A 14417-nucleotide genomic window follows, 5' to 3' on the forward strand; every position below is an offset into this window, starting at 1 on the left:
CAAACCATTCAGTATAACCTCCATTCCAGTATGGCAGTTATTACTCTAAATATTAGTTTAATTGTGGTGATAAATTAATACTGTTACTTCCTGACTTGTTTTCCCTATCCCTCCTATTGAGTGTACTTAGATTGATTAAGATCGTTTTATAGATTGGTCCTGTGTTACTTGTGTTTATTGTATCTTGAGCAGCAACCATCATTCTGTCTGCCTTAAATGTTTCCAATTGTATTTACAATAGGACAAATAACATCTGTGTTCTTCTAACATTTCCTCTGTGAACTGAAACTGAGTGGGTTTGTAAAATTACTGCAATGCAGGCAACTAAATCCCCGTCTTCCTGGGTCTTTGGAACTCTTTTGAGCACGGGGCGGACCCAAACAGCGCAGAGCTACATTCGCAATGCAATACCGCCAACCTTGCTGCTTAAAAAAGAAAAATGGTTCCTCTTTATGCATAGCGTTTTGATCCTCCATGGCCACCATACTGCAAGAATTCCAAAGAACTGTACCCCTCTGCCTTACCTCCGTACTCCCTCTCCTCCTCCTCTGTACTCCCTCCTCTCCTCCTCCTCAGTCCCTCCTCTCCTCCTCCTCACTCCCTCCTCTCCTCCTCCATACTCCCTCCTCTCCTCCTCCTCACTCCCTCCTCTCCTCCTCCTCACTCCCTCTCCTCCTCCTCACTCCCTCCTCTCCTCCTCACTCCCTCCTCTCCTCTCCTCCTCCTCTCCTCCTCACTCCCTCCTCTCCTCCTCCTCACTCCCTCTTTTCCTCCTCCACACTCCCTCCTCTCCTCCTCCGCACTTCCTCCTCTTTTCAAATTCACTACTTCATATAAACTATATGAATAACAATGTATATAATCTATAACCCTTACAAATGTGTACCAATCCTGATTCACATTACAGTATATACTGTAGGCCTCTGCAGTATGATGCATTACCACACGTGACCAGTTGATGACACTGAATACAAGAGATTGCGTTGGTTTACAGAATAGAAAATCTTTATAAATAACTTATACAAGGCGTAGGAGACTGTTCATGTGATGGAGTAAAAAATAAAAAAATTAAAAACATTTCAAATGTCACATAGTGATACAAAACGTGATAATATATAAACTGTTACATCAGCTTATAGATTAAACATTTGCAGACATTCATACAGTATTATTATGTGCTGTGATTATATAATTATGCATTATAACAATCCATAAATTAATACAAAAAATGTGCAAATATGCAAACTGCGTGTGAAGACTATTGGTGTTGGTGGGGGTGTTGGTGGGGGTGGTGGTGGGGGTGGTGGGGTTGGAGAAGTGGGTGTAAACATGGGAAATAAAGCTGTATCATCCCCCTCTCTTCCTTTTCCTTCTCTTCTCACTTAGACAGTTTACTGATGACCCGGATTAAGGCTCCGTTCTCGTCCTTCAGTCTCTGGTTCTCATTCTTCAGCTCTGTCTGGACCTGTGGAGGACAGCAGACAACAAGCAGGCAGAGAGGGTTATGGTTGGAGTTGGGGTTAGGGTTGGGGTTATGATTGGGGTTATGGTTGGGGTTAGGGTTTGGGTTATGATTGGGGTTATGGTTGGGGTTAGGGTTGGGGTTGTGGTTATGGTTGGGGTTAGGGTTGGGGTTAGGGTTGGGGTTGGGGTTAGGGTTGGGGTTATGGTTGGGGTTAGGGTTGGGGTTATGGTTGGGGTTAGGGTTGGGGTTATGGTTGGGGTTATGGTTGGGGTTGGGGTTAGGGTTGGGGTTAGGGTTATAGTTGGGGTTATGGTTGGGGTTAGGGTTGGGGTTAGGGTTGGGGTTATGATTGGGGTTAGGGTTGGGGTTAGGGTTGGGGTTAGGGTTGGGGTTGGGGTTAGGGTTGGGGTTATAGTTGGGGTTAGGGTTGGGGTTATGGTTGGGGTTATGGTTGGGGTTAGGGTTGGGGTTAGGGTTGGGGTTATTGTTGGGGTTAGGGTTGGGGTTGGGGTTGGGGTTGGGGCTAGGGTTGGGTTATAGTTGGGTTATAGTTGGGGTTATGGTTGGAGTTAGGGTTGGGGTTATGATTGGGGTTAGGGTTGGGGTTATGGTTGGGGTTAGGGTTGGGGTTATGGTTATGGTTGGGGTTGGGGTTATGGTTGGGGATAGGGTTGGGGTTATGGTTGGGGTTAGGGTTGGGGTTGGGGTTAAGGTTGGGTTTATGGTTGGGGTTAGGGTTGGGGTTATGGTTGGGGTTAGGGTTGGGGTTATGGTTGGGTTTGGGGTTAGGTTTGGGGTTAGGGTTGGGGTTAGGGTTGGTGTTAGGGTTGGGGTTGGGTTATAGTTGGGGTTATGGTTGGGGTTATGGTTGGGGTTAGGGTTGGGGATAAGGTTAGGGTTATGATTGGGGTTAGGGTTGGGGTTATGGTTGGGGTTAGGGTTGGGGTTAGGTGTTATGGTTGGGGTTGGGGTTATGGTTAGGGTTGGGGTTAGGGTTGGGGTTGGGGTTAGGGTTATGGTTGGCAGTAGTGATTGCGGAGGAATACCAATGGCGTACTCACTTCATGAATATAAATCAATGCACTCACACATTTCACAGCCAACGGAGCATAATGATGACATAATGGTGGCAAATGATGTCAGCTTAGAATACCACACCACACACCATTTATGCTTTGTCACTGCTGGCTTGAGACTCAGGCTGCATTGTAACTGGCACATTTGACCAGAAAGCAGTGCATTATAAAGGGAACAGGGTGTCGTTTGAGACAGACACACTACAGTACCAAGGCACGTCCCAGAGGGATATTCCCTGTTCAGCAGCTTGCTCTGTCTGTCTGCAGGGCAACTTTGTGATGGCTAGGCCTCCTGCAGAGACTGTGTTTTGGAAATATGTTCTGTCTCTGCTGTGGCTAGGTTTAGTCTATTGGAGATGTTGTCAAGAAGTACAAGAACTGGCATTAAGCCACAAGAAAACGAACCCGAATTGGTTAGACCTTGGACATCTCTCAGTCTCAATTCAGTAAATTGACCGTTATTGCAACTGGACAGATACCTTCACTTCATCTTCCATGTCTGATATCTTCTTCTGCAGGACACGTGTTTCCTACAGAGATGAGAGGAGACATGTCACAATAGTGGAGACATGTCACAGTGAGACTGAACATGATGAGACTACCAGAGAGGAGAAGAGACATGTCACAGTGATACTGAACATGTTGAGGCTACCAGAGAGGAGAGGAGAGGAGACATGTCACAGTGAGACTGAATATGATGAGACTACCAGAGAGGAGAGGAGACATGTCACAGTGAGACTGGACATGTTGAGGCTACCAGAGAGGAGAGGAGAGGAGACATGTCACAGTCAGACTGAACATGATGACGCTACCAGAGAGGAGAGGAGACATGTCACAGTGAGACTGAACATGATGAGGCTACCAGAGAGGAGAGGAAAGGAGACATGTCACAGTGAGACTGAACATGATGAGGCTACCAGAGAGGAGAGGAGACATGTCACAGTGAGACTGAACATGATGAGGCTACCAGAGAGGAGAGGAGACATTTCACAGTGAGACTGAACATGATGAGGCTACCAGAGAGGAGAGGAGATATGTCACAGTGAGACTGAACATGTTGAGGCTACCAGAGAGGAGAGGAGACATGTCACAGTGAGACTGAACATGATGAGGCTACCAGAGAGGAGAGGAGACATGTCACAGTGAGACTGAACATGTTGAGGCTACCAGAGAGGAGAGGAGACATGTCACAGTGAGACTGAACATGATGAGGCTACCAGAGAGGAGAGGAGACATGTCACAGTGAGACTGAACATGTTGAGGCTACCAGAGAGGAGAGGAGAGGAGACATGTCACAGTGAGACTGAACATGATGAGACTACCAGAGAGGAGAAGAGACATGTCAAAGTGAGACTAAACATGATGAGACTACCAGAGAGGAGAGGAGAGGAGAGGAGAGTAGAGGAGAGGAGAGGAGAGGAGAGGAGAGGAGAGGAGAGGAGAGGAGAGGAGAGGAGAGGAGAGGAGAGGAGAGGAGAGGAGAGGAGACATTTCACAGTGAGACTGAACATGTTGAGGCTACCAGAGAGGAGAGGAGACATGTCAAAGTGAGACTGAACATGATGAGGCTACCAGAGAGGAGAGGAGACATGTCACAGTGAGACTGAACATGTTGTGGCTACCAGAGAGGAGAGGAGACATGTCACAGTGAGACTGAACATGTTGTGGCTACCAGAGAGGAGAGGAGAGGAGAGGAGAGGAGACATGTCACAGTGAGACTGAACATGTTGAGGCTAGCAGAGAGGAGAGGAGAGGAGAGGAGACATGTCACAGTGAGACTGAACATGTTGAGGCTACCAGAGAGGAGAGGAGAGGAGAGGAGAGGAGACATGTCACAGTGAGACTGAACATGTTGAGGCTACCAGAGAGGAGAGGAGAGGCGAGGAGAGGAGTGGAGACATGTCACAGTGAGACTGAACATGATGAGGCTACCAGAGAGGAGAGGAGAGGAGAGGAGAGGAGAGGAGAGGAGAGGAGAGGAGAGGAGAGGAGAGGAGAGGAGAGGAGAGGAGAGGAGAGGAGAGGAGAGGAGAGGAGACATGTCACAGTGAGACTGAACATGTTGAGGCTAGCAGAGAGGAGAGGAGACATGTCAAAGTGAAACTGAACATGATGAGGCTACCAGAGAGGAGAGGAGACATGTCACAGTGAGACTGAACATGATGAGACTACCAGAGAGGAGAGGAGAGGAGAGGAGACATGTCACAGTGAGTCTGAACATGTTGAGGCTACCAGAGAGGAGAGGAGAGGAGACATGTCACAGTGAGACTGAACATGATGAGGCTACCAGAGAGGAGAGGAGAGGAGAGGAGACATGTCACAGTGAGACTGAATATGTTGAGGCTACCAGAAAGGAGAGGAGAGGAGACATGTCACAGTGAGACTGAACATGTTGAGGCTACCAGAGAGGAGAGGAGACATTTCACAGTGAGACTGAACGATGAGGCTACCAGAGAGGAGAGGAGACATGTCACAGTGAGACTGAACATGATGAGGCTACCAGAGAGGAGAGGAGACATGTCACAGTGAGACTGAACATGATAGGACTACCAGCCTGACCATGACTGAACCTATGAGCTATTAAAATAACATATATTGAATAGACATGCTGTACCAGGCCAAGAGAGAAGTTAAAAGTGCATAAGCAAACATTCAGTGACATAAGGATCTCACCCGTTTTTCTGTCTCAAGCATGGACCTCTCATTGGACCTTTCAGTCATTGTTATCTTTCTCTGCAATGCAAAAGCCCATGATTAAAATGGGGACAATGAGAAGAGCGCAATCCCTGAAGCCGGCAGACATTTCTCATATTTACCTTTGAAAACAACCATGGTCACCTCACAAGCATACTACCGTACTTCACAAATAACACCTCCCAAGCATTTACCTCTCGAATAAGCCAATGCATCTTCCTTGCATAACCTGTCATATTTTTCATACTCCTGCAACTTTCCTGATTCTATTGTGCAGTGGTCAATGCAGTAGGATATGGAAGAGTTATTCAACCATGAATTTGACAAGAACTGTACGCTGGAAATCACAGTGATAAGCAATACAATTGCACAAACAGACACATACAGTGCATTCGGAAAGTATTCAGACCCCTTGACTTTTTACAATTTTTTTTACGTTACAGCCTTAGTCTAAAATTGATTACATTGTTTTTTTCCCTCAACAATCTACACACAATACCCCTTAGCGACAAAGCAAAAACAGATTTTTTGACATTTTTAATGTCATTTAAAAAACTGAAATATCACATTTACATAAGTACTCAGACACTTTACTCAGTACTTTGTTGAAGCACCTTTGGCAGTGATTACAGCCTTGAGTCTTCTTGAGTATGACGCTAGAAGCTTGGCACACCTGTATTTGGAATGTTTCTCCCATTCTTCTCTGCAGATCCTCTCAAGCTCTGTCAGGTTGGATGGGGAGCGTTGCTGCACAGTAATTTTCAGGTCTCTCTAGAGCTGGTTGATCGGGTTCAAGTCTGGGCTCTGGCTGGGCCACTCAAGGACATTCCGAGACTTGTCCCGAAGCCACTCCTGCATTGTCTTGCCTGTGTGCTTAGGGTCTTGTCCTTTTGGAAGGTGAACCTTCGCCCCAGTCTGAGGACCTGAGCGCTCTGGAGCAGGTTTTCATCAAGGATCTCCCTGTACTTTGCTCTCTTTATCTTTCCCTCGATCCTGACTAGTCTCCCAGTCCCTGCAGCTGAAAAACATCCCCACAGCATGATACTGCCACCACTATGCTTCATCGTAGGGATGGTGCCAGGTTTCCTCCAGATGTTACACTTGGTATTCAGGCCAAAGAGTTCAATCTTGGTTTCATCAGACCAGAGAATCTTGTTTCTCATGGTCTGAGAGTCTTTAGGTGCCTTTTGTAAAACTCAAAGCGGGCTGTCATGTGCCTTTTACTGGGGAGTGGCTTCCATTTGGCCACTCTACCATAAAGACCTGATTGATGGAGTGCTGCAGAGATGGTTGTCCTTCTGGAATGTTCTCCCATCTCCACAGAGGAGCTCTGGAAGTCTATCAGAGTGACGATCGGGTCTTGGTCACCTTCTCCCCCGATTGCTCAGTTTGGCCGGACGGCCAGCTCTAGGAAGAGTCTTGGTGGTTCCAAATTCTTCCATTTAAGAATGATGGAGGCCACTGTGTTCTTGGAGACCTTCAATGATGCAGAAATGTTTTGTTACCCTTCCCCAGATCTGTGCCTCAACACAATCCTGTCTCTGAGCTCTACAGACAATTCCTTCGACCTCATGGCATGGTTATTGCTCTGACATGCACTGTGAACTCTGTGACCTTATATAGACAGGTATTTTCCCTTCCAAATCATGTCCAATCAATTGAATTTACCACAGGTGGACTCCAATCAAGTTGTAGAAACATCTCAAGAATGATCAAGGGGAACAGGATACAGCTAAGTTAAATTTCGAGTCTGATGGCAAAGGGTCTGAATACGTATGTAAATAAGGTATTTCTGTTTTATAATTTTTATACATATGCAAAACTTTCTAAAGCCAGTTTTTGCTTCGTCATTATGGGGTATTGTGTGTAGATTGATGAGGAAACGTGTAATCAATTTTAGAATAAGGCAGTAACGTAACAAAATGTGGGAAAAGTCAAGGGATCTGAATACTTTCCGAATGCACTGTACTTCTTCATTGGACTCTTCATCTGATTTCTGCAGTTTCATTTGATGTTTAGGATGATGGTTTGTTGGAGACAGCGCTTGACTTGGACTGAAATAGGTTCCGGTACTAATTTTGAGTGCCTGTGCTGTTTACTGTAGATGTAGGTGCAGAAGCTAATATTCTATAAGACGAACAGTAGCTCAAGCAGTAGAACATTTGAGGTGCCGGTACTCGGCTCCGGTGAGCTCCTGCCCAAGTCAACCACTGGTTGAGGAAAAAAAAAAATCTTCATGTTTACAATGTTTGTTGGGGAACTATTTTGTGTGGTGAATGAATACCAGTTAGGGATAATCACCTGTGTGACTCTCTCCAGCTGAGTCTGCACCAACACCAGCTCCTGTTTGCTGCCCTGCAGCCTGGACTTGAGCCTCTCATTGGTAGACAAGGCCTCCTCGTACATCTGTGATGCACAGGATCCCACAGCAAACTCAGATACAGAACATCATAACATGCCACATAATTTGACTTAGGTAATCAACCAGTTGTGCTTTTCATGTAGCCTGATCTCCAATTCAAATCAAAGGATACAGTGGGGTGTAAACAGTGAAGTGAAATACTTACTTGTGAGCTACCTCTCACCAGTGCAATGAAATACCACGTAAATATTTTTTTCTCTTTTTTTTCATAAAAAAATACCAGTTGTGGAGATTTTGGGTTACACCGTACTTGAACCCACAGTCATAAGGGCTACATAACAATGTCATTATCGTGACATAACAGATTTATAACAGATCATTAGCAACCTACGGCAATTTTTCTAGGTTACAGGTTACCTTCTTATAGTCAGTGCATCCTGCCTCTTCCTCTGCTTTTTTCCGCGCTGCCATTCTGTTTTCCCTTCGAGCATCATAGGCCTCTCGGTCGTAAGCACCAGACGAGTCCAGTCTGAGGGTAAGATAGCACAGCTGAACCTGAAACTACTGCACTGTGTCAGAGCTTAATCATCAATGTACCTTTGACCCTAATTGTAATAACAATCAGTTGCAATGGAGGCCTGAGTGACCAATGGCTGTTAGGATATGTTTCAATGCCTGATAGTGAAAATCTAAAGCACACCTGTGTCTTTTGATGAAGTGAATTGAGTTGAAAGCATCTTACCTGGACACTCTTTCATGCTGAAAACAAACAGAGAAGATATGTCATTTACAAAATGCATAGAACATGAGTAGTTTTGGATGATCTGCAACACTGAGGTGTAATGTATTCTGACAGCAGAGCTGTCAAGATGAGCACATTGTAAAAGGACTTTGTGTCCTGTATGCATAAAGATTATGTGCTGTAATTCCATTTTTAATTTTCAGCTCACGTGGCCAGGAAAACCCCCTGGCCCTAGTTATGAACTCTCATAGAAGACTCTAACAGAAGACCTTCACACTGTCCTGCAGCCAAGCATGTGGATATCAGCAGAGAGCATCTTGGGATGAAACTCAATACTCACGCCAAGTTAGAGAAGGACAGTGGAAACAGTCACATGTACAAACTGAGACCCAGAGATAAAACTAAACACATCCAAAAAAGGTAATAACTATGGCAGCGGCTTAGCTTGGGAGTCTTGACGGTTATTGCCTGCTGAAGGGTTGGAAACAGGGGATATGAATCTGTTTTTAAAGAGACACTCCCGCAAAAATGGAAATGCTGGCAATGGCATTAATATTCAGGGCATTTCTTACTTCAGTTACTTGCCTTGTGGATTTATTTCAGTAGAAGAGTTGAAAAGGTTATTCCTGATACAATACTATAGAATAGAATAGGAGATGTGTTCCACTGCAGACATAATCATTCCCGCTAGAAAATGTCCTCAGTGATTCTCTTACAGTGTTTGGGCCAGCCCCTGACCTCTGTGTTCTCAGGCTACAGCGGACAGCCTGCTTCCGTTTTCAAGCCTGTGCCGCTTTCTATGTGTCTAGGGAACCATGACGAGCAAGCACTTTGTCAGGCAATTTCAAGAGTTCAGCCCTCAAAGCCAAATATTTAGGCTTTTACGCCATGGTATGCAACAGTGAGCAAGAGTGAAGACATTAAAACATTGCTTAACATTGTGATATCCGTAAATGACGTCAATTGATTTAGTTAACAATGTAAGATTACATAAATATTTTCTTGTTTTTTGTGCACTCGTCTATTATTGCTTCAAGAATAAAAGAGACTTGAACTGAAGTCTGGAAAACTAACTTAAGGTCATACACACAGGCATAAGAACTCATTGCAGTGTTTAGACATAACACACCAAGTAAGGCTCTATGGAGACAGATATAAATTCACCTGAATTGTTCAAGGGGCTCTAGAAGGATCATGTATAAACACACAGGAATGGTTCCCATCAGACATCAACAAGCTCTCAGGACGTTCTCTCTTCGTCTGTGTCAACACAGTCAGCTCTCTCTTATTAAAGAGTCTGTCTTTGTGTTTGGAACCATTGTAAGTTATCATTAACAAGGCTTACCTCCTGAAGCTCTGCTTGGATCTGGCACAGGGAGAAGCTGGGCTGTGATGGAGAGGGCCTGCTCTGAGTCTAACATGTCTCAGCGAAACCTTGTACCATGACCAGACCCAGCCAGGAATACCCACTACAATATTTATCCCCTTCACCATGACCAGACCCAGCCAGAAATAACCCCTATAATATCTAACCCTTCCACCATGACCAACCCAGCCAGGAATAACCCCTATAATATCTAACCCCTCCACCATGACCAACCCAGGCAGAAATAACCCCTATAATATCTAACCCCTCCACCATGACCAACCCAGCCAGATATAACCCCTATAATATCTAACCCTTCCACCATGACCAGACCCAGCCAGGAATAACCCCTATAATATCTAACCCCTCCACCATGACCAGACCCAGCCAGGAATAACCCCTATAATATCTAACCCCTCCACCATGACCAACCCAGGCAGAAATAACCCCTATAATATCTAACCCCTCCACCATGACCAACCCAGGCAGAAATAACCCCTATAATATCTAACCCCTAGGCATTTCATGTAGATCAAAAATAGTTGGATGATGTAAACAATATGGTTGTAGGTCCATCTGGTTCTCTAGTAAGCTTGTATTGATTAATCTTTACACCAATAGAATCCTTTCAGATTCACACCAGTGCCCAGAATGTAGTAGCTAGTGGTTGTTTGTGGACCAGGCCAGTCTTTCTTTGTGCTCCCCTCCTACTCTGTTAGATCCAATGGGGGACTTCCTGTCTGCTGACTAGCTCTTCCAAAGAAGAAAATGTGATATATATATATATATATCACATTTTATATCGTATCGTATTTATATCGTATCACTGCTTGAGTAAACAGTTGAGATCAACTTCTTATTAAACATATTAAACATTTTCCTGTTTTGTTTTCCCGGCTGGCTTGTGTGAATGAACGTGCTGAGTCTTGTCCAGAGGGATATCAGGGGGACCCACTTGAACGCATGCCTCTGAAAGGGTTTGATCTAGTTGATCCTGTCAGATAACTATCTTCAATGACAATCTGAGTTGTATATATGTCAGCTGTCTCTTTGTTATTTCATTAAGTTACACAGAACTCCTCTCAGTCAAATTCTGAGGTAACTTTCTGCCTTATGAAAAAATTGCTTGGAGCTGATGATGTCATGGAAACTCAAAAGTTATCTGACACTTATATGACCCGTCGTGGGAGGAAAATGCTGAGGCTGTATTGGACGGATTCTGGACCTCACAAAGAGAGAGAGTCTGTGTATGAGTACACTGTGTATGTTTAATGTGTTTTACAATGATATTTGAATAGTTACGTCCATGCAGCTGATTCTAAAACTTCCTATTCCTTTAGTCAAATTTACTCCCACATAAGCCACCTGGCTCAAGAGGGCTAATCACCATCGCTCACTATAATCTTCATGAAACAATTACAACGGTTTCCACTAAAAGCATGAGCAGTATGCCATAACACCTATGGTATTAGACATCAACATACTGCTTGGCTAGTCTGGAGCGCTCCAAACTAATGGTTAAAGTCATAAGTCAAGCATGGCATTTTATCTGATCCACAGCTTTTTTCAACACATGGCAATGTTTCCAGGCGTCTCCTTGTTATTGCCCATAGAAAAGAGAAGTAATCTGTTCTTACTTTGAGGCTTCTGGAGGTCGGTGAGGGTTTAGCGGGAGACAAATCAGTGGATGACTTTCTCGTGCGTGGCTGATCCTTTGCGTTGCGGGGGGAGAGATGAGATGACATCGCTGCAGGCTACTCTCCACGGCATGAGGTTCAAGTGGGGTCCAGCGGTCTGATCCAAACAACTTGATTCTAAAAGACTACTGCATGAACAGTCCAGTGACACACAGTTAAAATCCCTGTGATGTGAATGAAGGTGGTGAAGGGACAGAGTCAGGAGTGTGATCAAAATCAAAATAGTTCTAATGATACAGAAATAGCTGTGGTCAGGAGTGTGATCTCTCTCCAGGTGATGTTGAGTGATCCTGAGATGAGATGAGTGGAAGGTGAGTAGCAGAAGGGAGGGAGCTGTGGAGGAGGAAGAGGGTGGGCGCTGGGCGGTGCTGTAGACTGCATGGGGAGGGACACTGCCTGGGACTTGACAGCAGTGCCGCTAATGAGACTGTGGTGATTCAACAAAAATGAAAACATCAAAGTAAGGCACTCGGCTCTCATTCTGCATGACAGCCTCTCGCTCTCTCTCTTTCTGCCTCACAGTCTCTCTTTCCCCCTCTTTCTTTAATCACCCTTTGGTCTGAGCTATGGACTAATATGGATCTGTTGGACATTGGAATTTGTTATGAAGATAATAAAAAAATGTAATCCGTGTTTTTTAAATCTAATTTCACAGCCTCACAAACATGGCTGCCAGTATTCCCTTGTTAGTGTTGGCATGATGCAACAGCAGAGAGAGAGAAGGGGTAGGAGGGGATCTGGAGAGAGGGGATATGGAGGGGTAGGAGGGGATCTGGAGAGAGGGGGTAGGAGGGGATCTAGAGACAGGGGGGTAGGAGGGGATCTGGAGAGAGGGAGAGAGGGGGGAAGAAGTGCATCTGGAGAGAGGGAGAGAGGGGGGAAGGAGGGGATCTGGAGAGAGGGAGCGGGGGGAAGGAGGGGATCTGGAGAAAGGGAGATGGGGTAGGAGGGATCTGGAGAGAGGGAGCGGGGGGTAGGAGGGGATCTGGACAGAGGGGATCTGGAGAGAGGGAGGGAGGGGGTAGGAGGGGATCTGCAGAGAGGGAGATAGGAGGGGATCCTTTCCTCGAGCGAGAGAAGGGGTAGGAAGGGATCTGGTGAGAGGGGGTAGGAGGGATCTGGAGAAAGGAGAGAGGGGGGTAGTAGTGATCTGGAGAGAGGGGGTAGGAAGGGATCTGGAGAGAGGGGGTAGGAGGGATCTGGAGAAAGGGAGAGAGGGGGGTAGTAGTGATCTGGAGAGAGGGGGTAGGAAGGGATCTGGAGAGAGAAGGGGTAAGAGGGGATCTGGAGAGAGGGAGAGAGGGGGTAGGAGGGATCTGGAGAAAGGGAGAGAGGGGGGTAGTAGTGATCTGGAGAGAGGGGGTAGGAAGGGATCTGGAGAGAGAGAGAGAGAAGGGGTAGGAGGGGATCTGGAGAGAGGGAATGAGGGAGTGGGGGGTAGGAGGGACCTGGAGAAAGGGAGAGAGGGGGTAGGAGGTAATCTGGAGCGAGGGGATCTGGAGAGAGGGAGTAGGAGGGGATCTGCAGAGCGGGAGAGAGGAGAGAGGGGGATAGGAGGGGATCTGCAGAGGGAGAGAGGGGGAGAGAGGGAATGGGAGGAGATCTGGAGAGAGGGGGAGAGAGGAGGGTAGGAGAAGGATCAGGAGAAAGGGTGAGAGGGGGGTAGGAGGGGATCTGGAGAGAGGGAGAGAGGGGGTTAGGAGGGAATCTGGAGCGAGGGAGAGAGCGGGAGATATGATCTGGAGAGAGGGAGAGGGGGGTTAGGAGGGAATCTGGAGAGAGAAGGGGTAAGAGGTGATCTGGAGAGGGGGGTAGGAGGGGATCTGGAGAGAGAAGGGGTAGGAGGAGATCTGGAGAGAGAAGCGGTAGGAGGGGATCTGGAGAGGGGGGGGGAGAGAAGGGGTAGGAGAGGATCTGGAGAGAGGGGGTAGAAGGGGACCTGGAGAGAGGGAGAGAGAAGGGGTAGAAGGGGATCTGGAGAGAAGGGGGGTAGAGTGGGTAGGAGGGGATCTGGAGAGAGGGGGTAGGAGGGGATCTGGAGAGAGGGAGAGAGAAGTGGTAGGAGGGGATCTGGAAATAGGGGGGTAGGAGGGGTAGGAGGGGATCTGGAGAGAGGGAGAGAGGGGGGTAGAAGGGGATCTGGAGAGAGGGAGTGAGGGGGTCAGGAGGGATCTGGAGAGAGGGAACGAGGGAGCGGGGGGTTAGGAGGGATCTGGAGAAATGGGGTAGGAGGGGATCTGGAGAGAGGGAGAGAGGGGGGTAGAAGGGGATCTTGAGAGAGGGAGTGAGGGGGTCAGGAGGGATCTGGAGAGAGGGCACGACGGAGCGGGGGGTTAGGAGGGATCTGGAGAAATGGGGTAGGAGAGGATCTGGAGAGAGGGAGAGAGGGGGGTAGGAGGGATCTGGAGAAATGGAGATGGGGTAAGAGGGATCTGGAGAAAGGGAGAGAGGGGCATAGGAGGGACCTGGAGAAAGGGAGAGAGGGGCTAAGAGGTAATCTGGAGAGAGGGGATCTGGAGAGAGGGAGAGAGGGGAGAGTGAGGGATAGGAGGGGATCTGGAGAGAGGGGGAGAGAAGAGGGTAGGAGGGGATCTGGAGAAAAGGAGAGAGGGGGTAGGAGGGGATCTGGAGAGAGGGAGAGAGCATCTGGAGCGAGGGGGGTAGTAGGGATCAGAGAGAGGGAGAGAGGGGGTAGGAGGGGAACTGCAAAGAGGGAGAGAGGGGGAGAGAGGCGTGTAGGAGGGGATCTGCAGAGAGGGAGAGAGGGGGTAGGAGGGGAACTGCAGAGAGGGAGAGAGGGGGAGAGAGGGGTGTAGGAGGGGATCTGGAGACAGGGGGAGAGAGAAGGGTAGGAGGGATCTGGAGAAAGGGAGAGAGGAGGGTAGGATGTGATCTGGAGAGAGGGAGAGAAGGGGGTAGGAGGGGATCTGGAGTGAAGGATAGAGGGGGGTAGGAGGGATCTGGGGAGAGGGAGAGAGGGGGAGAGAGTGGGGGTAGAGGGAAATGATGACAACA

At 47.3% G+C, this 14417-nt stretch overlaps 1 protein-coding gene across 1 annotated transcript; it reads right to left on the reverse strand.

Moving 5' to 3' along the window:
- Positions 1 to 983: 983 nt before the first annotated feature.
- On the reverse strand, positions 984 to 11705 carry LOC106566021 (protein phosphatase 1 regulatory subunit 12B). The gene is made up of 7 exons (XM_014133805.3): positions 11343 to 11705; positions 8340 to 8356; positions 8015 to 8126; positions 7537 to 7641; positions 5215 to 5274; positions 3021 to 3071; positions 984 to 1465 (listed from the first exon to the last, which is right to left on the reverse strand). The coding sequence occupies exons 1-7, from the start codon at positions 11448 to 11450 to the stop codon at positions 1379 to 1381; spliced, it is 540 nt and encodes a 179-aa protein (XP_013989280.1). The 5' UTR covers positions 11451 to 11705; the 3' UTR covers positions 984 to 1378.
- Positions 11706 to 14417: the final 2712 nt, after the last annotated feature.

This window comes from Salmo salar, chromosome 12 (assembly GCF_965601325.2).
Source record: "Salmo salar chromosome 12, fSalSal1, whole genome shotgun sequence".
NCBI classification, from domain to species: domain Eukaryota; kingdom Metazoa; phylum Chordata; class Actinopteri; order Salmoniformes; family Salmonidae; genus Salmo; species Salmo salar.